General features: G+C 53.6%; 2 protein-coding genes across 7 annotated transcripts in view; one reads left to right on the top strand and one right to left on the bottom strand.

Moving 5' to 3' along the window:
• Nucleotides 1–17,885, bottom strand: part of LOC119934795 (C-type lectin domain family 18 member A-like) — a 25,774-nt gene extending 7,889 nt beyond the window's left edge. Inside the window, exons 1-7 of the mRNA XM_038754333.1 lie at nucleotides 17,839–17,885; nucleotides 16,206–16,323; nucleotides 15,163–15,172; nucleotides 14,989–15,071; nucleotides 14,515–14,791; nucleotides 13,030–13,121; nucleotides 322–555 (exon numbers count right to left, since the gene is read on the bottom strand). Of these exons, the coding sequence (XP_038610261.1) occupies nucleotides 322–555; nucleotides 13,030–13,121; nucleotides 14,515–14,791; nucleotides 14,989–15,071; nucleotides 15,163–15,172; nucleotides 16,206–16,323; nucleotides 17,839–17,885 (861 nt within the window). The remainder of the gene's footprint in view (nucleotides 1–321; nucleotides 556–13,029; nucleotides 13,122–14,514; nucleotides 14,792–14,988; nucleotides 15,072–15,162; nucleotides 15,173–16,205; nucleotides 16,324–17,838) is intronic.
• Nucleotides 13,099–27,473, top strand: LOC119934822 (fibulin-7-like). Of its 6 annotated transcripts, none has more exons than XM_038754357.1 (12): nucleotides 13,099–13,149; nucleotides 18,097–18,340; nucleotides 18,893–19,100; nucleotides 19,275–19,382; nucleotides 19,597–19,764; nucleotides 20,159–20,315; nucleotides 21,945–22,115; nucleotides 22,281–22,406; nucleotides 22,937–23,059; nucleotides 23,483–23,620; nucleotides 25,191–25,329; nucleotides 26,694–27,473. In XM_038754357.1, the coding sequence occupies exons 5-12, from the start codon at nucleotides 19,699–19,701 to the stop codon at nucleotides 27,052–27,054; spliced, it is 1,281 nt and encodes a 426-aa protein (XP_038610285.1). In that variant the 5' UTR covers nucleotides 13,099–13,149; nucleotides 18,097–18,340; nucleotides 18,893–19,100; nucleotides 19,275–19,382; nucleotides 19,597–19,698; the 3' UTR covers nucleotides 27,055–27,473. The 6 variants fall into 6 exon arrangements, with proteins under 6 accessions (XP_038610285.1, XP_038610288.1, XP_038610289.1 ...); XM_038754360.1 differs by lacking the exon at nucleotides 13,099–13,149 and adding an exon at nucleotides 14,441–14,680 and having other exon boundaries at nucleotides 25,217–25,329; nucleotides 26,698–27,473; XM_038754361.1 differs by lacking the exon at nucleotides 13,099–13,149 and adding an exon at nucleotides 14,442–14,680 and having other exon boundaries at nucleotides 26,698–26,997.

The raw sequence follows: 27,473 nt of genomic DNA, 5'->3' as shown, positions 1-27,473 counted from the left end.
GGCCGGGGGTCGATGGCGGGACAGGCGAGAATGAGGTACGGTGAGCCAGTTACTGGGAAAGTCAGTTCCCCCTAATTTCCAAGAAGGCAGACCTCCCAAGGTAGGTTTCTGGCTTCCCGCTCCCGGTAGGCTCCGGGCCTCCCGTCAGGGCCTCTCCGGCCAAGTCAATCAATCAATCAATCGTATTTATTGAGCGCTTACTATGTGCAGAGCACTGTACCAAGCGCTTGGGAAGTCCAAGTTGGCAACATATCGAGACAGTCCCTACCCAACAGTGGGCTCACAGTCTAAAAGTGTCCATCCCCGGGCGCCGGCACTGACCTGGGTGTAGTGGCTGCAAGTGGCATTGTTGGCACACTGGGCCGTGGAGTGGCTGTAGTGCCGCCCCTCTCCGAACCACAGCATCACCACGTCGGAGAAGGAGGCAGCGCCCGCGGGCAGGAGCTGCACGTTCCAGCCGAGCTGCAGGGCCTGGCGCGGGGCTGGGGCTGGGGCCTCGGGCTCACAGCTGGCAGCCCACTCCTGGGCCAGGTGGGCTAGTTTGTCACTCCAGTCCTGCCAAGGGAGAAACGGCACCATCGGACCGCAGGCCCCCCACCCTGGGCAGTGCCCCCGGGGACAGACATCAGAATGGGTGGGAGGGCTCGCTCTCTCAATCAATCAATCAATCAATCGTATTTATTGAGCGCTTACTATGTGCAGAGCACTGTACTAAGCGCTTGGGAAGTACAAATTGGCATCACATAGAGACAGTCCCTACCCAACAGTGGGCTCACAGTCTAAAAGGGGGAGACAGAGAACAGAACCAAACATACCAACAAAATAAAATAAGTAGGATAGAAATGTACAAGTAAAATAAATAAATAAATAAATAAATAAATAGAGTAATAAATATGTACAACCATATATACATATATACAGGTGCTGTGGGGAAGGGAAGGAGGTAAGACGGGGGGATGGAGAGGGGGACGAGGGGGAGAGGAAAGAAGGGGCTCAGTCTGGGAAGGCCTCCTGGAGGAGGTGAGCTCTCAGCAGGGCCTTGAAGGGAGGAAGAGAGCTGGCTTGGCGGATGGGCAGAGGGAGGGCATTCCAGGCCCGGGGGATGACGTGGGCCAGGGGTCGATGGCGGGACAGGCGAGAGCGAGGTACAGTGAGGAGATTAGCGGTGGAGGAGCGGAGGGTGCGGGCTGGGCAGTAGAAGGAGAGAAGGGAGGTGAGGTAGGAGGGGGCGAGGTGATGGAGAGCCTTGAAGCCCAGGGTGAGGAGTTTCTGCCTGATGCGCAGATTGATCGGTAGCCATTGGAGGTTTTTGAGGAGGGGAGTAATATGTCCAGAGCGTTTCTGGACAAAGATAATCCGGGCAGCAGCATGAAGTATGGATTGAAGTGTAGAGAGACACGAGGATGGGAGATCAGAGAGAAGGCTAGTGCAGTAGTCCAGACGGGATAGGATGAGAGCTTGAATGAGCAGGGTAGCAGTTTGGATGGAGAGGAAAGGGCGGATCTTGGCAATGTTGCGGAGCTGAGACCGGCAGGTTTTGGTGACGGCTTGGATGTGAGGGGTGAATGAGAGAGCAGAGTCGAGGATGACACCAAGGTTGCGGGCTTGTGAGACGGGAAGGATGGTAGTGCCGTCAACAGAGATGGGAAAGTCAGGGAGAGGACAAGGTTTGGGAGGGAAGACAAGGAGCTCAGTCTTCGACATGTTGAGCTTTAGGTGGCGGGCGGACATCCAGATGGAGATGTCCTGAAGGCAGGAGGAGATGCGAGCCTGGAGGGAGGGGGAGAGAGCGGGGGCAGAGATGTAGATCTGGGTGTCATCAGCGTAGAGATGATAGTTGAAGCCGTGGGAGCGAATGAGGTCACCAAGGGAGTGAGTGTATATTGAGAACAGAAGGGGACCAAGTACTGAACCTTGGGGAACCCCCACCGTAAGAGGATGGGAGGGGGAGGAGGAGCCTGCAAAAGAGACTGAGAAAGAACGACCGGAGAGATAAGAGGAGAACCAGGAGAGGACGGAGTCTGTGAAGCCAAGGTCAGATAACGTGTGGAGGAGAAGGGGGTGGTCCACAGTGTCAAAGGCAGCTGAGAGGTCGAGGAGGATTAGGACAGAGTATGAGCCGTTGGATTTGGCAAGCAGGAGGTCATTGGTGACCTTTGAGAGCGCAGTTTCCGTGGAATGAAGGGGACGGAAGCCAGACTGGAGGGGGTCGAGGAGAGAGTTGTTGTTGAGGAATTCTAGGCAGCGCGTGTAGACAACTCGTTCAAGGAGTTTGGAAAGGAATGGTAGGAGGGATATGGGACGATAACTAGAAGGTGAGGTGGGGTCAAGAGAGGGTTTTTTTAGGATGGGAGAGACATGGGCATGTTTGAAGGCAGAGGGGAAGGAACCAGTGGAGAGTGAGCGGTTGAAGATGGAAGTTAAGGAGGGGAGAAGGGATGGAGCGAGAGATTTCATAAGATGAGAGGGAATGGGGTCAGAAGCACAGGTGGCCGGAGTAGCACTTGAGAGGAGGGAGGAGAGTTCCTCTGAGGATACCGCTGGGAAGGATGGGAGAGTAGCAGAGAGTGTTGAGAGTCGGGGGGTTGGAGAAAGGGGGGAAGAGACTTTGGGGAGGTCGGACCTGATGGATTTAATCTCTCCAGCCCAGCCCTGTCCAAACCACTCTAGGATCATCAGTCTCCCCCTTTTAGACTGTGAGCCCACTGTTGGGTAGGGACTGTCTCCATGTGCTGCCAATTTGTACTTCCCAAGCGCTTAGTCCAGTGCTCTGCACACAGTAAGCACTCAATAAATACGATTGATGATGATGATTTTACTCTGCACTGGCCCCCGGAATGCTCGCAGTCTTTTAGACTGTGAGCCCACCGTTGGGTAGGGACTGTCTCTATATGTTGCCAACTTGTACTTCCCAAGCGCTTAGTACAGTGCTCTGCACACAGTAAGCGCTCAATAAATACGACTGATTGATTTAAACTGACTTTGACTTCATCCCTCTGAGCCAGAACCGGAAAACCTGTCTATTCTTCCCCTAGAAGTATTCCAAAAGCATGATGGCGACTCCTGCCAGAACCAATGGAAGAACCTGGGTGCAGTCATTCATTCAATCGTATTTATTGGGCGCTTACTGTGTGCAGAGCACTGTACTAAGCGCTTGGGAAGGACAAGTTGGCGACATATAGAGACGGTCCCAACCCAACAACGGGCTAACAGTCTAGAAGGGGGAGACCGACAACAGAACAAAACATATGGACAGGTGTCACGTCATCAGAATAAATAGAAGGAAAGCTAGATGCACATCGTTAACAAAAGAAATAGAATAGTAAATATGTACAAGTAAAATAAATAGAGTAGTAAATCTGTGCAAACATATATACAGGTGCTGTGGGGAGGGGAAGGAGGTAGGGCCGGGATGGGGAGGGGGAGAGGAAAGAGGGGGCTCAGTCTGGGAAGGCCTCCTGGAAGAGGTGAGCTCTCAGTGGGAGTAGCACTTAGTGCCCGGCACATAAGTGCTTAACACATTCCACAATTACGATTATTATCATCATCAATCCACCCAAACACGCAAAGGAGCCCCACCATATAGCAAGGCAAGCCTCAACCCCGCAGAAGAGCGTGGCTCAGTGGAAAGAGCACGGGCTTTGGAGTCAGAGGTCATGGGTTCGAGTCCCGGCTCCGCCACATGTCTGCTGTGTGACCTTGGGTAAGTCACTTAACTTCTCGGAGCCTCAGTTACCTCATCTGTAAAATGGGGATGACGACTGTAAGCCCCACGTGGGACAACCTGATCACCTTGTATCCCCTCCCCAGAGCTTAGAACAGTGCTTTGCACATAGTAAGTGCTTAACAAATGCCATTATTATTATTATTTTCTTATTTAGAACCCATCGACCTAACACACAGAGGCAGAAACCGGATCTGTCCTAAACACCTCAGGTCCAGGAATCTGGGGAAAGTAATTGGTTTTACGGACTCTAGACTTTAGACTGTAATCCCAGCTCCACTACCTGTCTGCTATGTGACCTTGGGCAAGTCACTTTACTTCTCTGTGCCTCATTTGCCTCATCTGTAAAATGAGGATTGAGACTGAGAGCCCCACGTTGGACAGGGATTGTGTCCAACCCATTTTGCTTGTATCCACCCAGCACTTAGTACAGCGCCTGGCACATAGTAAGCACTTTACAAATACTGTTATTATTATTATTTAGCTTCCTCTGAAGATTCAAAGCTTCCATGTGGGCAGAGATCGCATGTGGGCAGGGGATGTGTCTGTTATATTGTTTTATTGTACTCTCCCAAACGCTTGGTTCGGTGCTCTGCACACAGTAAGCGCTCAATAAGTACAATTGAATTGAAATGGGGATTAAGACTGTGAGCCCCATGTGGGACAGGGACTATGTCCAACCCGATTAACTTGTTTCTACGAGAAGCAGCGTGGCTCAGTGGAAAGAGCCCGGGCTTTGGAGTCAGAGGTCATGGGTTCAAATCCCAGGTCCACCAATCGTCAGCCGTGTGACTTTGGGCAAGTCACATATATACTGTATATATGTTTGTACATATTTATTACTCTATTTATTTATTTATTTATTTTACCCGTACATATCTATTCTATTTATTTTATTAGTATGTTTGGTTTTGTTCTCTGTCTCCCCCTTTTAGACTGTGAGCCCACTGTTGGGTAGGGACTGTCTCTATGTGTTGCCAACTTGTACTTCCCAAGCGCTTAGTACAGTGCTCTGCACACAGTAAGCGCTCAATAAATACGATTGATTGATTGATTGAATGAATGAACAAATTAATCTACCAACTCTGTTGTATGGTACTCTCCCAAGTGTTTAGTACAGGGTTCTGCACATGGTAAGAGCTCAACAAATAACATTATAGAGTTCGTGGAATATGTAGTGCCACTGATACTTTAAGCACCTGCTGGTTTTGTTCCCGTACGTGGAAAGCAAACAGCCAGTAGGAGGGCAGCTGGGCAGCGCACACAAAATCAGGCTTCATCCCCTGAAGGAAGGAGGGACAGGTTTTATTCCACCCAACTGTCAGGAGCTAGAAGTTCAGAGAGGGGCAATGATTTTCCAGAGTCACACAGCAAGGGTCTGGCAGAGGAATGGTGAAAATGCCAGTCCACCTGAGCCAGTGCAGCCTCTGGGAGGCTGCTCTCTCTGGGTAGCGTGACAGTTCAGCCGACTTTCTCAAAAGGGATCACCAATTGCCAGCTGCATGACTCTGGGCAAGTCACATCATTTCTTTGTGCCTCAGTTTCCTCATTTGTAAAATGGGAATTTAATACCTATTCTCCCTCCCACTTACACTGTGAGCCCCATGTGGGACCGGGACTGTATCCAACCTGATTATCTCGTATCTATCCCAGTGTTCAGTTCTAGATTTGCAAAAGAGAATAGTCACTTTGTAAAGCCCTTGTAAATAATAACTGCGCTGTTTAAACTCCAAGGGCTGTGCTAACCTCCGGGGAAGATACAATGTAGACAGAGTCCCCGTCTCACATGGAGCTCACAATCTAAGAGGGAGTGAGAACTGGAATTTTATCCCCATTTTACAGATGAGGTAACTAAGGCACAGAAATTAAGTGAGAAGAGGGGATTAGAGCCAGGATTAGAATCCGATCCTCTGTCTCTCAGGCCTGTGCCCCGTCCGTTAGGTAATGCCGCTTCTTTGTAAATTGGTCAATTGGCCTGAAATAATAATAATAATAATAATAATAATAATAATAATAATAATAATAATAACTGTGGTATGTGTTTAGCACTTACTACATGCCTAGCCCTGTACTGAACACTGGGATAGATACGAGTGTTCTATACAAATACCATTATTATTATTATTATTATTATAAACGCTAAGGGGCAGAAACCTGGCCCGAGGCCTACAAAAAAGGCTCGGAGCGCCCTCTGCTGGGGTCTCGGCCGCACCGCCCCAACACAGTCATTCATTCATTCATTCATTCATTCATTCAGTAGTATTTATTGAGAGCTTAATAATAATAATAATAATAATGGCATTTATTAAGCGCTTACTATGTGCAAAGCACTGTTCTAAGCGCTGGGGAGGTTACAAGGTGATCAGGTTGTCCCACATGGGGCTCACAGTCTTTATCCTCATTTTACAGATGAGGGAACTGAGGCCCAGACAAGTGACTTGCCCGAAGTCACACAGCTGACAAGTGGCGGAGCCGGGATTTGAACCCATGACCTCTGACTCCAAAGCCCGGGCTCTTTCCACGGAGCCACGCTGCTTACTGTGTGCAGAGCGCTTGGGAAGTACAAGTCGGCAACATCTAGAGACGGTCCCTAAACAGCGGGCTCACAGTCTAGAAGGGGGAGACAGACAACAGAACAAAACGTATTAACAAGATAAAATAAATAGAATATGTAAAAATAAAATAGAGTAATAAATACATACAAACATATATACAGGTGCTGTGGGGAGGGGAAGGAGGACATTCAACTCTCAACTCCAACCGGCATCCAAGAGTTTGTCCTCCCCAGCCATGGGGCTGAGACAAGGCAACAGAGGCAAAAGCAGCCAAGACAGACCCCCTTGGCCCATCCCATCTTTGGGTACAGGATGCGGGAACAGGAGTCTAGGGAGAGCCTGTTCCCCATTGATCCAGGTAGTCCGGGGGCCATGTCATGCTGTGATGCAGGTCGGAGAGGGTCTAGGAAAGGGATGCTAGGCAAGCTGCTACTTTGAACTGGGAGCAGGGATGAATTCCTAGAGTTATCCCCCTCCTCCCCCTCCCCATCTCCCCCCCTCCCAGCCTTACCTCCTTCCCCTCCCCACAGCACCTGTATATATGTATATATGTTTGAACGGATTTATTACTCTATTTTATTTGTACATATTTATTCTATTTATTTTCTTTTGTTAATATGTTTTGTTTTGTTGTCTGTCTTCCCCTTCTAGACTGTGAGCCCGCTGTTGGGTAGGGACCGTCTTTATATGTTGCCAACTTGTACTTCCCAAGTGCTTAGTACAGTGCTCTGCACACAGTAAGAGCTCAATAAATACGATTGAATGAATGAATGAATGAATCCTTATCTCCTATCACTGCACCCAGCCTAAGGGAGACCGGTGTCCCTGGGAGCAGTTGCCAGGTCTGGAACGCCCTCCCTCCTCAAATCCAGCAAAAATTCCTCATTCTCGGCTTCAAGGCTGTCCATCACCTCGCGCCCTCCTACCTCACCTCCCTTCTGTCCTTCTCCAGCCCAGCCCGCACCCTCCGCTCCTCTGCCTCTAATCTCCTCACTATGCCTCGTTTTCGCCTGTCCCGCCATCGACCCCTCATCCCACGTCCTCCCCCTGGTCTGGAATGCCCTCCCGCCACACATATGCCAAGCTAGCTCTCTTCCTCCCTTCAAAGCCCTACTGAGAGCTCACCTCCTCCAAGAGGCCTTCCCAGACTGAGCCCCCTTTTTCCTCTCCTCTTCCCCATCCCCCCCACCCTACCTCCTTCCCCTCCCCACGGCACCTGTATATATGTTTGTACAGATTTATCACTCTATTTATTTTACTTGTACATATTTACTATGCTATTTATTTTGTTAATGATGTGCGTTTAGCTTTATTCTATTTGTTCTGATGACTTGACACCTGTCTACCTGGTTTGCTTTGTTGTCTGTCTCCCCCTTCTATACTGTGAGCCCGTTGTTGGGTAGGGACCGTCTCTATATATTGCCCACTTGTACTTCCCAAGCGCTTAGTCCAGTGCTCTGCACACAGTAAGCGCTCAATAAATACGATTGAATGAATGAATGAAATCCACCAGACTATTACTCTCTCCCGCTTCAATGCCTTACTGAAAGCACATCTCCTCCAAGAGGCTTTCCCAGACAAAGCCCCAGTTTTCCTCATCTCCCACTCCCTTCCACATCGTCCTGACTTGCTCCCTTTGCTCTTCCTCCCTCTCCCAGCCGCCCAGCACTTATGCCTATATCTGTCATTTTATTGATTTATATTGATGTCGACTTGTTTGTATTGATGTCTGTCTCCCCCTCTCTAGACTGTGAGCTCGTTGTGGCCAGGGATTGTCACTCTATATTGTTGCATTGTATTTTCCCAAGGGCTTGGTACAGTGCTCTGCACACAGTAAGCACTTAATAAATACAATTGATTGAATGAATGAATGAAGATGCCCATGCTTCTGGGGTGGCTTTGCATCCTCCTTCAGCCCCTGAGCCCCTGGCAGTGATGCTGGCCACTGGGCCTGGGAAGGAGGAGGGGGGAGAGCCAGGAAAGAGAATGAGACCTCTGGGGTGCCCAAAACTTTCTCCCCCGCCCTCACCCTGGCCCTCACCAGAATCCTGGGAAAACGGCCTTGAGGTGGTCAAGGTCACGTTGCCCAGCTGCGAGTTTATGGGCCGTCTCCTCCTGGCTGTGGGGCGGGGGCAGGGACGGCTATGCCAGCAGGCCCAGGCGGTTGATTATTCCCTGGGAAAGCAGCCACGCTCAGGGCTCCGCAGTCCAGCCCCAGCTCCAGCTCCCCCAGAGCCAGGGCCCCGGACTGCTGGTTAATCATTGCTCAAGGGGGAGGCGATGCACTGAACCGGGGCATCCTCACTTTCCCGCCCTCCACCCCCAGGATTCCCACCTAGATGTGTTCCTGGACTCTGCTTCCCCCGCTGCCCTTACTGGGGCAGAAGAGGAGGGGTCTTTTTGGGTGCCGTGTGCCTTTTTGGCAAGAACCCCTTTGCCACAGGAGCTAGGCTGAGCAGAGAGGGGACTCATTCATTCATTCGATCATATTTATTAAGCATTTACTGTGTGCAGAGCACTTGGGAGAGTACAATATAACAATAACAACTCTCCAGGGTGGGAACTGGGCAACACAGGCACCGGGATTATCGTTCCCTTTCTGAGGCTCTCAGCCTCTCTGCAGCTGGATCCAATCCTCTGCCAGGCCTAGCCAACTTCTCAAGGGGGCTTCTCAAAGGCCGAGAAGTTCGACCTAAGATAACCCTCCGGCCTGTGATAGAGGCAGGCTAGCTTGTCCACTTGTTGACCCTTCCCTCTGTCACCCTCTGACAGCTAGCGGGCCAGGCTTAGGATTCCCAAGTCCCCGGCCCTGTTCCTCCCCTAGCCCAGCACCTCTTTGCTGAACAGTGATGCCTGACAGTGCAGGGAGGTGGCATCTATAAGGACCCACTGTTGGGTAGGGACTGTCTCTATATGTTGCCAATTTGTACTTCCCAAGCACTTAGTACAGTGCTCTGCACATAGTAAGCGCTCAATAAATACGATTGATGATGATGATGAGAGAGCCAGCAGACAGCTTTTGGAGAGGAGCCCACGAGGGCCAGGGATGTGGGAGCTTTGGACAAGGCTTTTTGGAAAACTGTGGTAGGGGAATAACATACTAGTAATGATTGTGGTATTGGCTTTTACTATGTGCCAGGCATTGTACTAAGCCCTGGGTTATAAGCAAATCAGGTTGGGCACAGTCCTCGTCCCACGTGGGGCTCACAGTCTCAATCCCCATCTTATAGATGAGGTAAATGAGGCACAGGGAAGCAAAGTGACTTGCCCAAGGTCACACAGCAGACAAGTGGCCGAGCTGGGATTAGAAACCATGACCTCTTGATTTCCAGGTCTGTGCCCATATGGGGCTGGGCCCTGAACAAGCTCTTGATTGGTCTCTGGGGCAGAGCGTAGTAGGAGGAAGCCCGACCTTCTCCCAGCCCCCCAGCCCCAAGTCTGGGCCCTTCCCAGGACATTGACCCTGAGGGCTAGGGATGGCAGTTTGGGAATGGAGTCAGGGCTGGAGGAGACTCAGGAATACTTAGGAGCAGTCCTGCTTGACCCTGAGGGCATCTCTCCCTCCCCATCCCACCTGCGTTACCTCCTTCCCCTCCCCACAGCACCTGTATATATGTTTGTACGTATTTATCACTCTATTTTATTTTACTTGCACATATTTATTCTATTTATTTTATTTTTTTAATATGTTTTGTTTTGTTTTCTGTCTCCCCCTTCTAGACTGTGAGCCCGCTATTGGGTAGGGACCGTCTCTAGGTGTTGCCAACTTGTACTTCCCAAGCACTCAGTCCAGTGCTCTACACACAGTAAGCGCTCAACAGATACGATTGAATGAATGAATTAATCTCCCACACCAGCACCAGACCAGGAATCAAGAGTGTAATCCAGGACGGCACATCCTAGGCATGCCCAGAATCCCAGGCTCGGTGCCAGCCTCTTGGGCCCCAGCTTTGGGGACAATCCCTAGAGAGGCAGGGCTGCTGGGGAGAAGGGGGATTTGCTAAATGAGAGCAGACAGCAGAATGGTCATGAGGGAGTCAACTCCCCTGCTCGCTCTCCACGGCCAGTCCCACGAGGTCTCGGAGGTGTAGGGGCTTGGGATGGGGGAGCGGGAGAGAGGGAGAGAGAGAGGGCTCAGCCATTCCTCAGAGAATAATCCAGGCTTGGCCAGACCCGGCACCAATGCCACCTGCGGAGTCCGTCTTCCCTGCCTCCTCTGCTGGCCTTGTTTGGCCTTCCCATCCCGAGCTGGGCCTCAAGGAGCTGGGAATCCTGACTGTCTCCTGGACCCCCTTTCCATCAATCATTGGTATTTATGGAGTGCTTGCTCCGTGCAGAGCAGTCTACTAAGCGCTTGGGAGAGTATAATAGAGTTAGCAGACTCCACGGCTCACCCACCGCCTCAGTGACACCCAGGCACAATCCAAAGGGGGCTGGCCGGAGTCACAAGTGGCCTCCAGTTGTTTGGGCTGTGAGCCCACTGTTTCGTAGGGACTGTCTCTATATGTTGCCAACTTGTACTTCCCAAGTGCTTAGTCCAGTGCTCTGCACACAGTAAGCGCTCAATAAATACGATTGATTGATTGATTGGGTTCTCCAGAGGTCAATGAATCCATTCCACTGTGTCCAGGTAGGCCCGCACCTATCCTAAGCCAATGTTGGAAGCAGGGGTGCGGTTACCCTACTTTCTTCTAGCCCCTTCCATCATCATCATCATCATCATCAATCGTATTTATTGAGCGCTATGTGCAGAGCACTGTACTAAACGCTTGGGAAGTACAAATTGGCAACATATAGAGACAGTCCCTACCCAACAGTGGGCTCACAGTCTAAAAGGGGGAGACAGAGAACAAAGCCAAACATACTAACAAAATAAAATAAATAGAATAGATATGTACAAATAAAATCTCTTCCAGAAGAAGAGATTCCCCCCGACCAGAAACAGGTCCCAGCACTCAACACCGTCCATATGAATCTATCCTAAACTCCAGCTGCAACTCTTAGCTGCTGCAACTGCACCCAATTGCAATCCCCAATGCTTAGAACAGTACTTGGTGCATAGTAAGCGTTTAACAAAGGAGTCCCCTCCTTCCTCTCTCCCTCCTCCCCCTCTCCATCCCCCCCGCCTTACCTCCTTCCCTTCCCCACAGCACCTGTATATATGTATATATGTTTGTACGGATTTATTACTCTATTTATTTTACTTGTACATATTTATTCTACTTATTTTATTTTGTTAATATGTTTTGTTCTCGGTCTCCCCCTTCTAGACTGTGAGCCCACTGTTGGGTCGGGACCATCTCTATATGTTGCCAGCTTGTACTTCCCAAGCGCTTAGTACTGTGCTCTGCAGACAGTAAGCGTTCAATAAATACAATTGAATGAATGAATATTTATTTTATTTTGTTAGTATGTTTGGTTTTGTTCTCTGTCTCCCCCTTTTAATCAATCAATCAATCAATCAATCGTATTTATTGAGCGCTTACTATGTGCAGAGCACTGTACTAAGCGCTTGGGAAGTACAAATTGGCATCACATAGAGACAGTCCCTACCCAACAGTGGGCTCACAGTCTAAAAGGGGGAGACAGAGAACAGAACCAAACATACCAACAAAATAAAATAAGTAGGATAGAAATGTACAAGTAAAATAAATAAATAAATAAATAAATAGAGTAATAAATATGTACAACCATATATACATATATACAGGTGCTGTGGGGAAGGGAAGGAGGTAAGACGGGGGGATGGAGAGGGGGACGAGGGGGAGAGGAAAGAATGGGCTCAGTCTGGGAAGGCCTCCTGGAGGAGGTGAGCTCTCAGCAGGGCCTTGAAGGGAGAAAGAGAGCTAGCTTGGCGGAGGGGCAGAGGGAGGGCATTCCAGGCCCGGGGGATGACGTGGGCCAGGGGTCGATAGCGGGACAGGTGAGAGCGAGGTACAGTGAGGAGATTAGTGGTGGAGGAGCGGAGGGTGCGGGCTGGGCAGTAGAAGGAGAGAAGGGAGGTGAGGTAGGAGGGGGCGAGGGGATGGACAGCCTTGAAGCCCAGGGTGAGGAGTTTCTGCCTGATGCGCAGATTGATCGGTAGCCATTGGAGGTTTTTGAGGAGGGGAGTAATATGTCCAGAGCGTTTCTGGACAAAGATAATCCGGGCAGCAGCATGAAGTATGGATTGAAGTGGAGAGAGACACGAAGATGGGAGATCAGAGAGAAGGCTGGTGCAGTAAGACTTTTAGACTGTGAGCCCACTGTTGGGTAGGGACTGTCTCTATATGTTGCCAATTTGTACTTCCCAAGTGCTTAGTACAGTGCTCTGCACATAGTAAGTGCTCAATAAATACGATTGATGATGATGAATGAATGAACAAATACCATCATTGTTATTATTAACTCTGGTCCCCAGTTCCCCCTGCTATGGGTGCAGTTGGCACCTCAAGTTCTGTCCTCAGTGAATGTGGTTTCTCTTTATCGTTATACTGTACTCTCCCAAATGTTTAGTTCAGTGCTTTGCACACAGGAAGCACTCAATAAATACGATAGATCGAATGAATGAATTAATGGACTTCAGAGCTTCATAGCGTTCGCCTTCAGCCTTCTCTCCACCAGCCGAGTGACTCATTTCCCCCTCCCACAGCCGGGGTCTTCTACTTCCCAGCCCCGATCATCCTCAGAGCCCTCCTCGGGACCCTCCCCGGGCCCTTCTCAGAGTCAGTGGGAGCCACGTGAGGTCCAGGGCCTTGTTGGGGCACTCACCATTCTCTGCATGTTGGCAGCCTGTGGGCGGACTTTACTCCTCAGTCTGTTGTGGAGGGAGAGCAGCAGGAAAGCTTCCTTCGAGCCCAGAGCTGGACAGCATGGAGGGATGAACGGGAGGTGAGGTGGGTGGGAGGAGGGGGAGGTGAAGGTGGAGAGAGTCCGGGAAGAAAATCATCAAGAATGCCGCAGGGAACCAAAGCACGGAGTCTATATGTTGCCAACTTGTACTTCCCAAGTGCTTAGTACAGTGCTCTGCACACAGTAAGCGCTCAATAAATACGATTGAATGAATGAATGGAGCCCGGTGATCGGGGTTAGCTGGGACAGAGTCTCCGGGCAACGAGGGGAGCCGGGCAGTCTCCATGGTGACCGCTGAGGTGTGGGGGGATGGAGAGGCAGAACTCTCTTTCGGAACAGGACACAAAGAGAGTCAGAAAGGGAGGGGGCTGGGGGCCATGGAGACTACGTGCTCACCCCCGCCTGCACCAGACAGGGTGGGAATAGGAGGGGTGAGGCGGAAGAGGCCCTAGGAGGGTGGGGAGGGGGAAGGGATGGCAGGGGTCTGAGAAACTCTGGCTGAATATTGTGACGGGACCTCAAGGGGCCTGGAAACTGGAAAGAGAGAGAGAATGGGGAGAGGGAGAGAGAGAAAGGGAGGAGGGGAGAGAGAGAGAGAGAGAAAGAGTGCCCAATCCCTCAGTCTGTCTCCTAAGTCCCAATTCAACCTGCCTCCGGGTGGAAGGAGGGCAAAATAAGGCTGAAGGATGGAGGAGGCTCCAGATGGCCTTCCTCGGTTGGGGTCCCCGGCAGCTCAGGGTCTCCAGCAGTCAAGGGCCGGGTCCAGGGAATGGTGAGTGGGAACTTCTGAGGGCCGCAGAAACCATAGCTAACCCCCAGTTTGGGAGCCCACTTGCTGATCCCACCCCTTGTTTTCCCCTTCCAGCCACCATCAAGTCTTCCCCATGGCGGGTGGTATGGCCACTGCACTATCCGAGGGGCTGACTGGGCAGCACGCAGGTCACTGGGGTGGGGGCTGGCTGGGCAGCGAGTAGGTCACCAGCACAGGGCTGGTTGGACGGTGGGCAAGTCTCCGGCCCAGTGCTAGACCCCAGCGAGGAGATGACAGGGCCGGGGAGTGGGGGCCTGCCTCGCCTTTCCGGATCTGACTTTGGCTCTGGCTCCCTCCCAGACATGGTTTGGGCTTCAGGGAGGGCGTCCCTCCTCCATCCATCTCTCTGGACTGGGATTCTCTTGGTCCTTCTCTCCCTCCCTGGGAATTCTCCCCTTCAGTGGTCTCCAGGTCCACTGCGGTCTCCCAGGAAGGAGAGCAAGCATCTCTAGAGACCCACGGGCTTCAGGCGACCAAGGGGACAGTTGTCCTGGCCCCAGCCCCCACCCCAATCGCTGAGGCCCCAACCAGACTGACTAGACCTTCCCTGGTGGCGGGGCCCAGGGGCCCTCGCTTCACCCGTGACCCATTACCTTGGTGCGGGGGCGCCGGCAGGGACTGCTGCTCCCGGTGCTCCCTCTGCCCCTGCTGCCGGCTCTCCCCCAGAGAGAGGCCCAGAAGACCAAGGAGAAGTGGCAGGAGCTGGCAAGCAGACCCCCGTGCCCGAGGCATGGGGAACGGCTGCAGCTTGGAAGGCAGGTGAGACAGGTCCGGCCAAGCGGGACGGTTGGAAGGCAGCCTGGACTTGGACTCGAGGGCTCTCTGGCCTCTCTTGCGCGCTTCGTCCCTCACTGGTTCCAAGGCCCGAGCCTATTCAGACTTCAGACAAGCACGGTCGGGCAGCAGAGACAAAAGCGGGCAGGCTGCTGAGTAACAGCTCTGTCCAAATAGTCTTCCGCCGATGGGGGCTTGGCATGAAAGGCGACGAGGCGAGGGCGAGACAGACAGGTCCTGTGGAATCCCGGTTATTCTCTCCCCACACGCCCCCAGCAAGGGCAGGGGCCAACCCAGGCCGCCAGCCACAGGAGGATTAGGAGAATGGTCCGTCGGAGAGCACCGGGGCCTTGTTGATTGGCTGGCAAACACATTCCTGAGGGGCAGATTCATGCATGGAGCTCTCGGGCCAGGGCGAGGGACTCAGTTTCTGCTGTAGCATCCGACTCCCCCCGGCTTTCCCTGACCGGAGAGCCTCTGCGGGGAGGGCCGGGTGTCGTGGGAGAGCGGCACTGAGCTGGGAGTGGGCAAGTCCCCAAGGGAGTTTTGTTCTATCCTGGGAAGCTTGAGCCCTGCCTTCCCTCACATGAATTAAACATAGGAGGGTCAGAGGGGGGACGGAGGAGGGACGGAGGGAGGGATGGAGGGGAGTAGGTAACTGCGGGCCACAGGCCGGCTGAGCGGGCAGATAGGGGAAGCCCTTGGGAATGGGAAAATCTATGGGGGTGGAAGCCTGGGCAGAAAAATGGGACCCTCCAGGGGCTCCACCTCCGTGGGGCAAAGGGATTCAGAAGGGCAGGTGAAAGAGCGATTCTCAGCCCCCAAGGTACTGCGCTCTACTCAAGGCAGAGAAAGTCAAGGGTGGCAGAGCACAATGAACACCGGTGTATCTGGGCTGCAAGGGCCAGTGGGAGGGAACCTCGGCTTGGAGCCAAGCAACCCCCACTCTGGGCCTCTGGAAGGGAGAAAAGGACAGCTCCTCATCAGAAGGGGAGGCAGAGGAATTTGTCAGAGGTAGACTCTAAGCTCGTTGTGGGCAGGGAACATATCTACCAACTCTTATAGTGTACTCTCCCAAGTGCTCAGTACAGTACACAGTAAATGCTCATTAAATTTGTTTGGACACTCAAAGCCTTATTAAGAGCATGCCTCCTCCAAGAGGCCTTCCCTGACTAAGCCCTCTATTCCCAGCGCCCTCTCCCTTCTGCATCATCTATGTGCTCGGATCCGTGACCTTTGGGAATTTGATATTTGCCACAGCACTTACGTAAATATCTCTAAATTATATAAATTATTTATTTATATGAACGTCTATCTCCCTGTGTAGGCTGTAAGCTCACTGTGGGCAGGGAGCACGTCTATAAACTCTGTTATATTGTATACTCCCAAGAACTTTAGTACAGTGATCTGCACACAGTAAACGCTCAGTAAATACCATTGATAATTGACTGATTGGTTGACTGTTCCCCGGGCTTTCCTCAAAAGACAATATGCCCACCACAAAACATACTCTCAGCCCAGTGAGCCGTTCTGTAGCCTGGGTCTTGTTTCCTTCTGTCTTAGCTGACCCAAGCAGTATGTGGTTCCCATCTGACCCCGCAAAGAGGGGCTTTGGCCCAGTGGCAAACCTGGGGGAGAGAGAGGCTTGGGGGTGACAGAGAATGGCAGAAAGCAAGACCCCGGGTGGCAAGACCCTTTAATACAGAGTTTCCAGAGGGGCTGGCAACTACCACAGTTCCTAGCTGGGAAAGGGGGTGAGGGAAGGTGGTCTTATCATTGCAGCTTCTCTCCAGAGTCAGGAGCTGAGCTCCCGGGGTCAACAGGGGCAGAGTAATGGCCAGGCCTCAGCAGGGACCTGAGGTAGAGTAGACGCGGACTCTGCCTGCCAGGGAATGAAGGGGAGGCCGGTTCGCCCTGGCTCGGTTTGGGCCGCGGGATCGCTCGGTTGGGGGGCCACGGGCCGGCGCCCCACGGGTCTGGATGTTGTCCTCACTCGGCCCGGCCACCCGCCCTCCCTCACTGAATGGGGCCATTCTCTCCTTCTCAATAGTGAGAGTGTGCAGAGCAAAGCCCCGAACGCGCTTGGACCCAGAGAGCTAGCTCTCTCTTTCTCTCTCTCTCTTTCCTTTTTCTCTCTACTCTTCTCCCCTCACTCTCTCTCCTTTCTCTCTCTCCCCCACTTCTTTCTATTTCCTCTCCTTTCTCTTCTCTCTCCTTTCTCTTTCTTTCTTTCCCTTCTCTCTCTCCTCTTTATTTTCTCTCCTCTCCCTTTCTCTTCTCTTTCTCCTCTCCTTTCTCATCTCTCGCCTTTCTCTTTTCTCTCTTTCCCTTCTCTCTCTCTCCTCTATTTTCTCTCCTCTCCCTTTCTCTTTTTTCTCCTCTCCTTTCTCTTCTCTCTCTCTCCTTTCTCTCTCTCCTCTCTCTTCTTTATTTTCTCTCCTCTCCCTTTCTCTTCTCTTTCTCCTCTCCTTTCTCATCTCTCGCCTTTCTCTTTTCTCTCTTTCCCTTCTCTCTCTCTCCTCTATTTTCTCTCCTCTCCCTTTCTCTTCTTTCTCCTCTCCTTTCTCTTCTCTCTCTCTCCTTTCTCTCTCTCCTCTCTCTTCTTTATTTTCTCTCCGCTCTCTCTCCCTTCTCTTTCTTTCCTTTCTCTTCACTCTCTCCTTTCTCTTCCTCCTTCCTCTTTTTCTCCTTTCCCTGTCTTTTCCTCTCTCCTTTCTCGTTCTCCTTTCTCTGCCTGATTGTCTCTCTTCCTTTTCACTCATTCCTCCTCTCGCTGAAGTTGGCACTCGTTCCTTGAGCAAGCCCCCATCCTGGGGGGCGGGGCTGGGAGCCCTGAGCCAGCCCTCACAGTGGGTACAACCTGCTAGGAACAATGCCCTGTCTTCAACTTGGGAGCCCTTGCCCGGGGTGTGAGCAGGTGGCAGAAATCTTCCCAGAGACTCTGAACACTTAGTTTGGGCAGTAGCATCTCCCCTCTCCTCACCCCCTCTCCACAACCAGAAGCAGCAAGGCAGCTGCCCCTTTAAGAGGTCAGGGGGAGCATTGGCAGAGAGAAACCACTCCAAGACAGGCACAGGCAATCCTTGCTGTCTTGATGTGGAAGAAACAAACTTGCGTCAAGCTATAAGTGTTTCATAGGCTACCTATTGTCAGGTGACGCCGCCATACAGCAGCTTCCAGAAATCGGCATCCCCTAGAGACTTCTTTTCCCTCACTTTACCTCAGTCAATCAACCAATCGCTTCAGCAGGACCTCATCCCCTTTTCAGGACCCTGCAAACATGGGCTCTGCTTCTGAGCTGTGGAGCTGGCCATTCAGGAGCTGAGGCAGGGAGAGGCTGGACACTGAAAAGAAAAATATCTGACATAAAGTCATCCCGCACCATTTGCACCCTGGACTAGGGGGAAGACCAGTGGAACCTGACCGTCTGGTATTAAATCAGACAAATGGCCACCTCAAGGACCGGACAGAGCCAGACTTGTGGGAAGCCTTGTGCCAGGGGCCGTGCCTGCCTCCAAACCCCACCCTGGTGCCCAGGACACCTCCTCTGGGGTGAGCCGCCCTGCTTCTCCCCTCGTCCTTCCATTTCCATCATCTGCAGGTTCCGAGCCATCTAGGAGGGCGGCTCCGGTGCCATCCCGACCGGTGAGTGAGCCCGTCCAGAGGGGCGGCCCTGTCCGGGTGAGAGATGGGGGCCCAACGGAGGTGGGCAGGACCTGAGGTGCAGGCCGCCCACCCGGCTCCGGGCCGGGGAAGGCTTTCTGAGCCTTCAGGGCCGCAACACTGACAGGCCTGGGAGAAGGAGCTGGGCCGGGCCCTGCAGCTCAGGCAGCCAGGGAGGAAAGAGGAGCTCTGCCCCTCTTGCCACATGCCCACAGAACCCTCCCCTGCTGCCCATGGCCCTCCGAACCCAAGGGGAGGCAGGAGAATGACGGAAGTGCAGCCAGAGAGGGGGGAAACCACACTGGCCGTGAACCGCCCTCCTGTTCCAACCCACACATCCCAGGCAAGGGCCTCTGGGAGCCCTGGCGCCTGGGGATTCTTGAGTCTGCTCAGGAGCTGCTGCCCCGACCACCTCTGTGAACAGGCTCCTCCTCCTCCTCCTGCAGAGGGGGCCCTGACTTGGGGTGGGGGAAGCTGGGAGGGAAGCGGCAACGGGATGTGAGTGGGTTTTCTCTTTGGCTTTCCATTGGAAAGATCCCTGCAGGAGGGGGCTAGGCTCCTCCCCCCCGCCCCATGCCCTGCCCCTTCCACTCCAGTTCGAAAGCCTCTAGAGGGAGAGAAGTGGCGGGCAGTCACAGCATCCTCTGGAGGGGGACACCAAGGCTGGCCCAAGCGCAGCAGTCTGTGGGGGCCCCTGAGGCCAAGACCGACTACCGGCAGGACCTCGTCAGGCACTGGGGAGGTAAGCAGGGTGGAAAAGTGCCCCCTGATTGGGGGCTAGGTAGGGAAGTTGGGGTAATGGTAGCAGGGGAGGTGGGGGAATAGAAGCAGGGGTGGGTGGGGAAGAGCCCCATTCTAGGCCCCCAGAATCAGCAGCAGAAGAAGCCTTTGCTTTTCGCCATTAAAACCCCCAAAGGAAATTGGCCCAAAGCTCCTGGGACAGAGGGAAACTGTGCTCTGCCAGCCAGGGAGAGCCCCGGAGGCTGCTCTCACTGAGGAATCCAGAGCAGGCAAGGATAGGCAGGTGAGAGGGGTCTGGGGAGAGAGGGAGAGTGGGGGGAACACCCTGGTCCTAACTGTGCCCCAGAAAAGACTCAACTTCTGTACTCTGTAGTTGGAGAGAAAGAACCAAAAATTGGGGAAAATGGCAGTGCCAGCCTCATGCTACCTACCCCAATCCAATCCTGCTCTCTCGCTTCTAGTCTGTTCCCTTTGGCGCCTTTCCCTCCACCATCCAGTTGCTGCGGCCCAGAGCGGGCAGGATTGCGCGGCAAGTGTCACCAGTTTTCTACTCACCCAGGGCCTCCCCGTCTCCTTGTGTTGCTGGACCCCTCAGCACGATGCTCCTTGAGCTGCCCGTTCTCGTAGCCCTGGGGCTCCTGCAGCTTCCCCACAGCCAAGGGCAGGTAAGAGAAACCCCTCTCCCCATCACCCACCCTTTGAGTAGCCCAGTGTTCAGAGTTCAGATGGAGTGGGAGGGAGGGGGGCTGCCATCATACCCATTTTCCAGATGAGGACGTGGCTTAGATAGGTTAAGGGACCCCTCCCGCCCCCCATTTCCAGGTCTCATGTCTCCCAGTGGAGCTAATTAGTGCAACCAGGGACTCCTGGCCTCATAGGCAAATGTCAAGTTGTGAGTTTCCCCCTGGGCGCCCCCCGAATCCTTCCTCCAGTTCCTGGATGTGGCCTCCCAGATGCTCCATACCCTCAAGCCTTTCACCAGGAAAGACTCCATTCCCTGTGTGGGTAGGTGGTCCGGCTTGCTGCCTCTGGTGATGTGGATGGTGGGCTCCCTCCCAGAGCTGTCTGAGCAAGCGCCAGTTGCTGACCACCATCCAGCAGATGCAGAAGCTGCTGTCCGCGCAGGAAGCCGCCCAGCTCCAGGCCATGCGCAACCTGAAGAAGCGGCTCACGGCCCTGCAGAGCGGTGTCCACAAACAGCCCACCCACAGCAACGGTACCAAGGAGGCTGGAGGCGGAGGCTGAGGGAGGATGAGGGAAGACAGGGGAAACTCAGGGAGGCTGAGGTGGTTGGGGAAAGGTGCTAACGTGATGTCAGGAATGCGGGCCAGCGTGAAGGAAGCGTCCTGGGGTGAGTGAATGCACCCTGCCTCCATGCCAGCTCCAGTAGGGCTCAGTTTGAGGGGAACCCAGGGGCAGGGTGCGGGAACAGGAGCAGGGCTGGTCAGGTCATGGTCACCCCTGGTTATCCTGGGGAGACTAAACAGTTTCTCCCTTCCCTCCTTGCACCCCTGAGCGCTTCAGGCAAGACGAAAGTCTACCTCCATCTGGGACTTCCTAGCACCCCCTCTCCCCCAAAACCAAACTGACTTTGGAGGGGTCCCCAGGAATCCTCCAGCTGGGGACCAAGCCAGGCCTCCCAAAGTCCCTTGGCTGGGCCAGAAAGGCAGAAACCTCCGAGCGACACACAGGATGGGTAGTCACCAGCCACCCCTTGCTGTGTGAACATAGTGGGCATGGAGGATTCATTCATTCATATTTATTGAGTGCTTACTGTGTGCAGAGCACTGTACTAAGTGCTTGGGAAGTACAAGTTGCCACAGTCAAAGCATCCCACTCCCCATTAAGGCCACAGTGGCCTCCTAGGCATCACCCCGGGGCCCTCACCCTAGCCCTAGGACAGAGGAGGGAAAAAGAAGTCTCCTGCCATTTTACAGATGGCCTTGCCCGGATGGTCTTGTCTCCATCGTTAGCCGGGAAGCCTCAATCAATCAATCAGTGGTATTTATTGAGCATTTGCTATGTGCAGAGCGCTGTACTACTCCCTTGGGAGAGTATGCTGAGAAGCAGCGTGGCTCAGTGGAAAGAGCGTGGGCTTTGGAGTCAGAGGTCATGGGCTCAAATCCTGGCTCCGCCAATTGTTAGCTGTGTGACTTTGGGCAAGTCACTTTACTTCTCTGGGACTCAGTTACCTCATCTGTAAAATGGGGAAGACTGTGAGCCCCATGTGGGACAACCTGATTACCTTGTAAACTCCCCAGAGCTTAGAACAGTGCTTTGCACATAGTAAGCACTTAATAAATCCCATTATTATTATTGTTATTATTAGAGGAGCAGCATGGCTCAGTGGAAAGAGCACAGGCTTAGGAATCAGAGGTCATGGGTTCTAATCCCGACTCCGCCACTTGTCTGCTGTGTAACTTTGGGCAAGTCACTTAATTTCTCTGGGACTCAGTTACCTCATCTGTAAAATGGGGAAGACTGTGAGCCCCATGTGGGACAACCTGATTACCTTGTATCTCCTCCAGCACTTAGAACAGCGCATGGCACATAGTAAGTGCTTACCAAATGCCATAATAATAATAATAATAATAATAATGCCATCATTATAATACAAACAAATTAGCAGTCACGTTCCCTGCCATAGCGAGGTTACAGTCTACCTGTGGGGAGGGAGCAAGGGTCCTTCTGCAGGGATCCCCAAGGTCCAGCATACGGCTTTACACCCCATTAGCCCTCAGTAAATACACCCTGATGGAAGCACAGAGAGGCAACCCGAACGAGAGCCTTCTGTTTGTCTGATTACCCACCCTCTCTTTATCCCCACCCCTGCCCCTCTGCTCAGAAAGCTGCCCCCACCTTGCCGGGCCAGCACATGGCAGGAAGTTGGGGAAAAAGATGACCGTGGGCCACGAGGTACACTTCTTGTGTGATGCCGGCTTCCGACTGGTGGGCTCTGAGTCACGGCAGTGCCAGGACAACAGGACATGGAGTGGGCACCAGCCCTTCTGCAAGAGTAACGTATCCCGAGGCGGTGGCATCGAGGGGGTGGGGGGCAGGGAGAGGAGGGGTGAAAGAGAGAAGAGGGAGGAGAAGGAACAGCTCACCCGGCAGATAAGGGCCCCATGAAGAGGCAGCACTTCGGTAGATATATGGCGTGAGACTTCTCTCCTGCTCCCAGGTATTGACGACTGTGCCAGCCAACCCTGTGCCAACGGGGGCACCTGTGTGGACCACGTGCAGCGCTACACCTGCCTCTGCCCCAGAGGCTGGACTGGGGGACAATGTCAGAGCCCAGATTCCTCCTGTAAGTAGCTCTCCCCCTCTCAGACCCTCACTCTCCCACCCTCCGAAGGTGAAGCTAAACCCCCAGGGGCCTCCCCCTCTGCGGGCCCTGCCCCGCGGGAACTGGGGTGTGGTCTCTGGAGAGGAGAACGAGGAAAGGAAGGATAGCCAAGAGGGGCCTGCGTTGGGGGGACCCGGGTGGTAGGGTATGGAGGATGTCCTCATAACCTCTCTGAGCACAGGGCAGCTTCCCTGTCTCTCCCCAAGCCTCTCTACCTTCTCCTCCCACTCTCTCTTCTGTCCCCAGGCTGAGGCCCCCACATGCCTACATCCTGGTAAGCTTCAGGCCTGCAGAAGGGAAGGCTAGGATGGTCTGAGCCGTGGTCCAGCCTACTGCTGCTGCCCTGTGGCTGGGGGCACAGGGCTCTGCCCCCAGACCAGATCTCCTCACAGCAGTAGGGTAGTGTGGGGAGGGGAGTTGGAATCTGGGGCCGACCGCAGAGAGCAGGGCTCGGGCCCTGACCCTGGGCTCCTGCCTCCATCTTGCCACAGACCGGGTGACCCTGAGCAATTCCTCCTTCAGCCGCCAGCCCCGCTGCGCTGAGAACGGGCAGGGCGCGCGCCAGTGCAGCTGCGATGCTGGCTTCCAGATGCAGCCTGGCGGGCTCTGCCAAGGTGAGATGGGGGAGCCGCGCAGACCCCCAAGCCCGGACCCCCAGGGCCCCGCAGTTGCCCAGTAGCCGGACCCGCTCCCTTTTCAGAGGGTAAGCGGCAGACAGGGGGAACGGAGGGCCCCCACCTGCCTGGAGATGGCCGGCAGAGCCGGGGGGAGGAAAAATCCCTGCACCTGAAGGACAACAGGCTGAAGCCTGGCATTCAGTCACCTCCTAAGGCACCTGGGACTTTGAGTGAGGATTGTGGCAGGTCTGTCTGTCCTTCTGTGAGTCTGGCCTAGCCGTCTGAGGATGCTTCAGGTGGGGCCTCTCCACCCAAAGCTCCCCACCTGTGGCTGCCTGCCCTTCCTTCTCTCCCTCCTCCTCCTCCTCCTTCGGAGGCTGCTGTGCTGGGTGAACTCTGACCCCTGCCCTTGCCTCTCAGATGTAGATGAGTGCCAGCTGTTCCAGCTGAACCGTCAGACCCGTATCTGTGTACACACCTGCATCAACTTCCCTGGCTCCTACCGCTGCATCTGTCCCCCAGGATATCTGCTCAATCCTGACCAGAACACCTGTGAAGGTGAGGGTCCCCCTCCTCTTCTTGGCTCCCCGTGGAGAGAATGCTCTCCCAGTGTCACCCCGGCCGCTCCTAAATGGAAGTCATGTTCCACAGGGGCCGATCCTACTTCCAGCCATAGCTGCTCCACCTCCCTCCTTCCCTTCTGAGGCCTGTTCCCATTCCTCTCGTGGTCCTACCTCTCTCAACCCTACCAACACACATCACCTCTCATCCTCATTCTCAGCCTCATGAAAACAAAAAACCCGATAATTGTGTTATTTGTTATGCGCATACTGTGTGTCAAGCACTGTACTAAGTACTGGGGAAGATGCAGGATAATCAGGTTGGACACAGTATCTACCCCATACAGGGCTCACAATCTAAGTAGGAAGGGGAAAAGGTATTGAATCCCCATTTTACAGATGAGGTAACTGAGTCCTGGAGAAGAAGCAACTTGCCTAAGGTCACCCAGCAGGCAAGTGGCAGAACCAGGATTAGAACCCAGGTCCTCTGCGTCCCAGGCATGTGCCTCATCACCTGGAAGCGGCTTCGGTCACTCAAACTGTAATAATAATAATAATGATGGTATTTGTTAAGCGCTTACTATGTGCAAAGCACTGTTCTAAGTGCTGGAGAGGTTACAAGATGATCAGGCTGTCCCAATAATGATGGTATTTGTTAAGTGCTTACTATGTGCAAAGCACTGTTCTAAGTGCTGGGGAGGTTACAAGGAGATCAGGTTGTTCCACAGGGGGCTCACAGTTTTAATCCCCGTTTTACAGATGAGGTAACTGAGGCACAGAGAAGTGAAGTGACTTGCCCAAAGTTGCACAGCTGACAGTTGGAGGAGCAGGGATTTGAACCCTTGACCTCTGACTTTAAAGCCCGTGCCCTTTCCACTGAGCCACGCTAATATAGAGCATCCACCTGCCCACACGCCCTCCCGGGTCAGACTGCTTGTTGAGGGAGCCGGCCCCCCCACACCCCGTCCTTCCTGGCATTCCAGAAAGTTGGAGATGGGGAGGGATCAGAGGTTAGGGCCATGCCAAGGCTAAACCTGGGATTTCTCTCCCCAGGGACCCCCTGGCTTCCCCTGCCCTTATCCTGCTCTGAGGAGAGGGATGAAACAGAGGCAAACCTGGGTCTAAATCCCTAGGTGCCCTGTCTTCCTGCCCAGCTCCTAATGAGCAAAGGGGAGGAGGGCAAAGGAGAGATGACGTTGAGAAGCGGCGTGGTCTAGTGGAAAGAGAATGGGCTTGTGAGTCAGAGGACCTGGGTTCTAATCCTGGTTCCTCCACTTTCCTGCTCTGTGACTTCTGACAAATCGCTTTAACTCCTCTGTGCCTCAGGTCTGTCAAATGGGGATTAAGACCGTGAGCTCCACGTGTCCAGCTTGATTTCCTTCTATCCATCCCAGCGTTCAGTACAGTGCCTGGCACATAGGAATTGCTTAACGAATAAAAAAAGGAGAGGATGCCTGCCCCGGGGGATCCCACCTCACCCTTTGGGGCTCCTGTAGCAGAGGCGGCCCCAGCTGTGAGGCAGCTCCGGGGGGTGGGGTGGGGCTTGGGTTGTGCCTTCTTACCGCCAGATGTGGACGAGTGCTCCGATCACCAGCACAACTGCAGTCGAGGGGAGCTGTGCGTCAACGTCTTTGGGGGGTTCCAGTGCGTGCGGCCCGAGTGCCCCCGGCCCCGCCAAGACACGAGCTACATGAAGACGTCGGCCTTGTAAGAGCCGGGCTCCAGGCAGGACCTCTGGGGCTCCTTTCCCCAGGACCCTCAGCCCCCGACCCCCACTTGGGAAAAGGTGACAGTCAGCTGGGAGGGAGGGAGGGCAACAAAGCCGGCAGCAGGCTGGAGGCGAGGAGCTGGATGCCAGCGGGGAAGAGGACAGGGCGGCTGGGTGGTGCCACCAGAGATAGGACAGTTGAGAACAAAGAGCGTGAGTAGGATGAGGAGTTCTCTTTAGACACTGAGTTTGCGGTCACGTCAGGATGACCAGATGGAAATGACCTGGAGAAAGGAGGAAACCCGGGCCTGGACAGTAGGAGAGAGGGCAGAGCAGGAGGACACAATCCCTTAGCCGGGAGGGGCACGCGCGTGGGAAGCTGGAACTGTGTGAGCAGGAAAATAGCACCAAGGGAGAAAAGCAGAGGCCCTGGAAGTGAACCTAGAGGGATGCCCACAGTCGGAGGGTCAGAAGATCACAAACCCAGCTGGTCTCCTAGTGTGGGGTGGGAGGAGCCTCGGAACCAACCGGCACTTCTAAAAGCTCCAAGTCCGTCACTTCGGTCTGGCAAGGGTTCCCGGGCTTCGATTAATCAATCAATCAATAGCATTTATTGAATGCTTACTGTGTGCAGCGCTTACTGTGTGAATTTACTGAACGCTTTGGAGAGTACACTACAGCAGAGTTGGTAGAGACATTCCCTGCCCACCAGAAGCTTAACCGTCTAGAGGGAGAGACAGACATTAACATAAATAAATAAAGTAGGGATATGTGCTATGGGGATGATGGAAGGGTAAATAAAGGGTACAAATCCAAGTGTAAGGGTGGTGCAGAAGGGAGAGGGAGAAGAGGAAATGAGGGCTTAGGGAAGGACTCGAAGGAGATGTGCCTTCAAAACCCATTAAGGGCAGGGAATGTGTCTGTTGTATTGTACTCTCTCAAGCGCTTAGTACAGTGCAGAGAAGCAGTGAGGCCTAGTGGATAGAGTATGGGCCTGAGAGTCAGAAAGACTTAGATTCTAATTTTGGCTCCGCCCCTTGTCAGCTGTATGACTTGGGCGAGTCACTTCACTTCTCTGGGCCTCAGTTCCCTCGTCTGTAAAATGGTGATTAAGACTGTGAGCCCCATTGTGGCACAGGGACCATGTCCCACCGGATTTCCTTGTATCCACCCCCGTGCTTAGTACAGGGCCTGGCACACTGTGAGCACTTAATAAATACCAAAATGATTTTTATTCCTATTGCCCTGCACAATGTACTCAATAAATATGACTGATTTATTGATTAATAATAAGACTTGCCTGGAGGCTGGTAATGCTGAGCTCTCAGCAGGCCTGTCTGTCTGTCTATCTCCTCGCCATCAGCCAGTGTGAGAGAAATCCTTGCCCCGTGGGCAGCAGATCCTGCCGCCAGTCAGCCAACTCCATCTCCTTCCACTACCTCCCGCTCCAGTCCAACCGCACCGTGCCCCGGGTCCTCTTCAAGATGTCCACCACCAGCTCTGTGGGCGACAGCCTGCGCTTCGCCATCGCCGGGGGTCGGGGCCTCGCGGCCTTCACCGTGCAGCGCTCTGACCGTCACACGGGTGAGCTGGTCATGACCAGCCCGGTGCCAGGCCCTGCCACCCTAGAAGTCGAGCTGGAGATGAGCGAGCTGTCCCGCAAGGTCCTGCTGGGAAAACACATCTTCAGGATCACCGTCTTCGTCTCCCCCTATGAATTCTAGCCCATCAGCCCCTCCGCGTCCGTCTCCCCTGCCTTTGGATGGACTCTCCAGGGCAGACATGGGGAGACTCCGCGTGGCCACTGGCTACCCCCGCTCCAGCTTTTCGGCTCCCCACATGTGCTCCACCACGGATCTGCTCCATCCCCGGGCCACCAGCTCAGAACACGGCTGGGGAGAGGGGAAGGAGAGTGGGAAACAAAAAGAGCTCTGCACCAGGCAATGCCGGGATCGTCTGAGCACCTGCTTTCTCCCCTCCAGCCGCTCTGTGAGCACCGCACTCAGCTAGTCAGGAGGCACCATTTGTACACTCGACTTCATGATAAGATGATGAAATGTGCTGACTGTTGGGCCAACTGCTGACCTTAACTTTCAGGGTAAGCAGGGGTACGTGCCCCTCTTTGTGAATGGGAGGGGGAACT

This window comes from Tachyglossus aculeatus, chromosome 11 (assembly GCF_015852505.1).
Source record: "Tachyglossus aculeatus isolate mTacAcu1 chromosome 11, mTacAcu1.pri, whole genome shotgun sequence".
Lineage (NCBI taxonomy): Eukaryota > Metazoa > Chordata > Mammalia > Monotremata > Tachyglossidae > Tachyglossus > Tachyglossus aculeatus.
Note: the sequence above shows the minus strand (reverse complement) of the source record. Positions and strands in the feature narration are given on the sequence as shown.

Bases quoted from the DNA above. Each gene is read 5' to 3' on its own strand.
- LOC119934822 (XM_038754357.1), top strand. From the start codon at position 19,699: ATGCTCCTTGAGCTGCCCGTTCTCGTAGCCCTGGGGCTCCTGCAGCTT. The intron at 19,765-20,158 runs GTAAGAGAAACC...GCTCCCTCCCAG, and splicing joins TTCCCCACAGCCAAGGGCAG to AGCTGTCTGAGCAAGCGCCA. The intron at 22,116-22,280 runs GTAACGTATCCC...TCCTGCTCCCAG, and splicing joins GCACCAGCCCTTCTGCAAGA to GTATTGACGACTGTGCCAGC.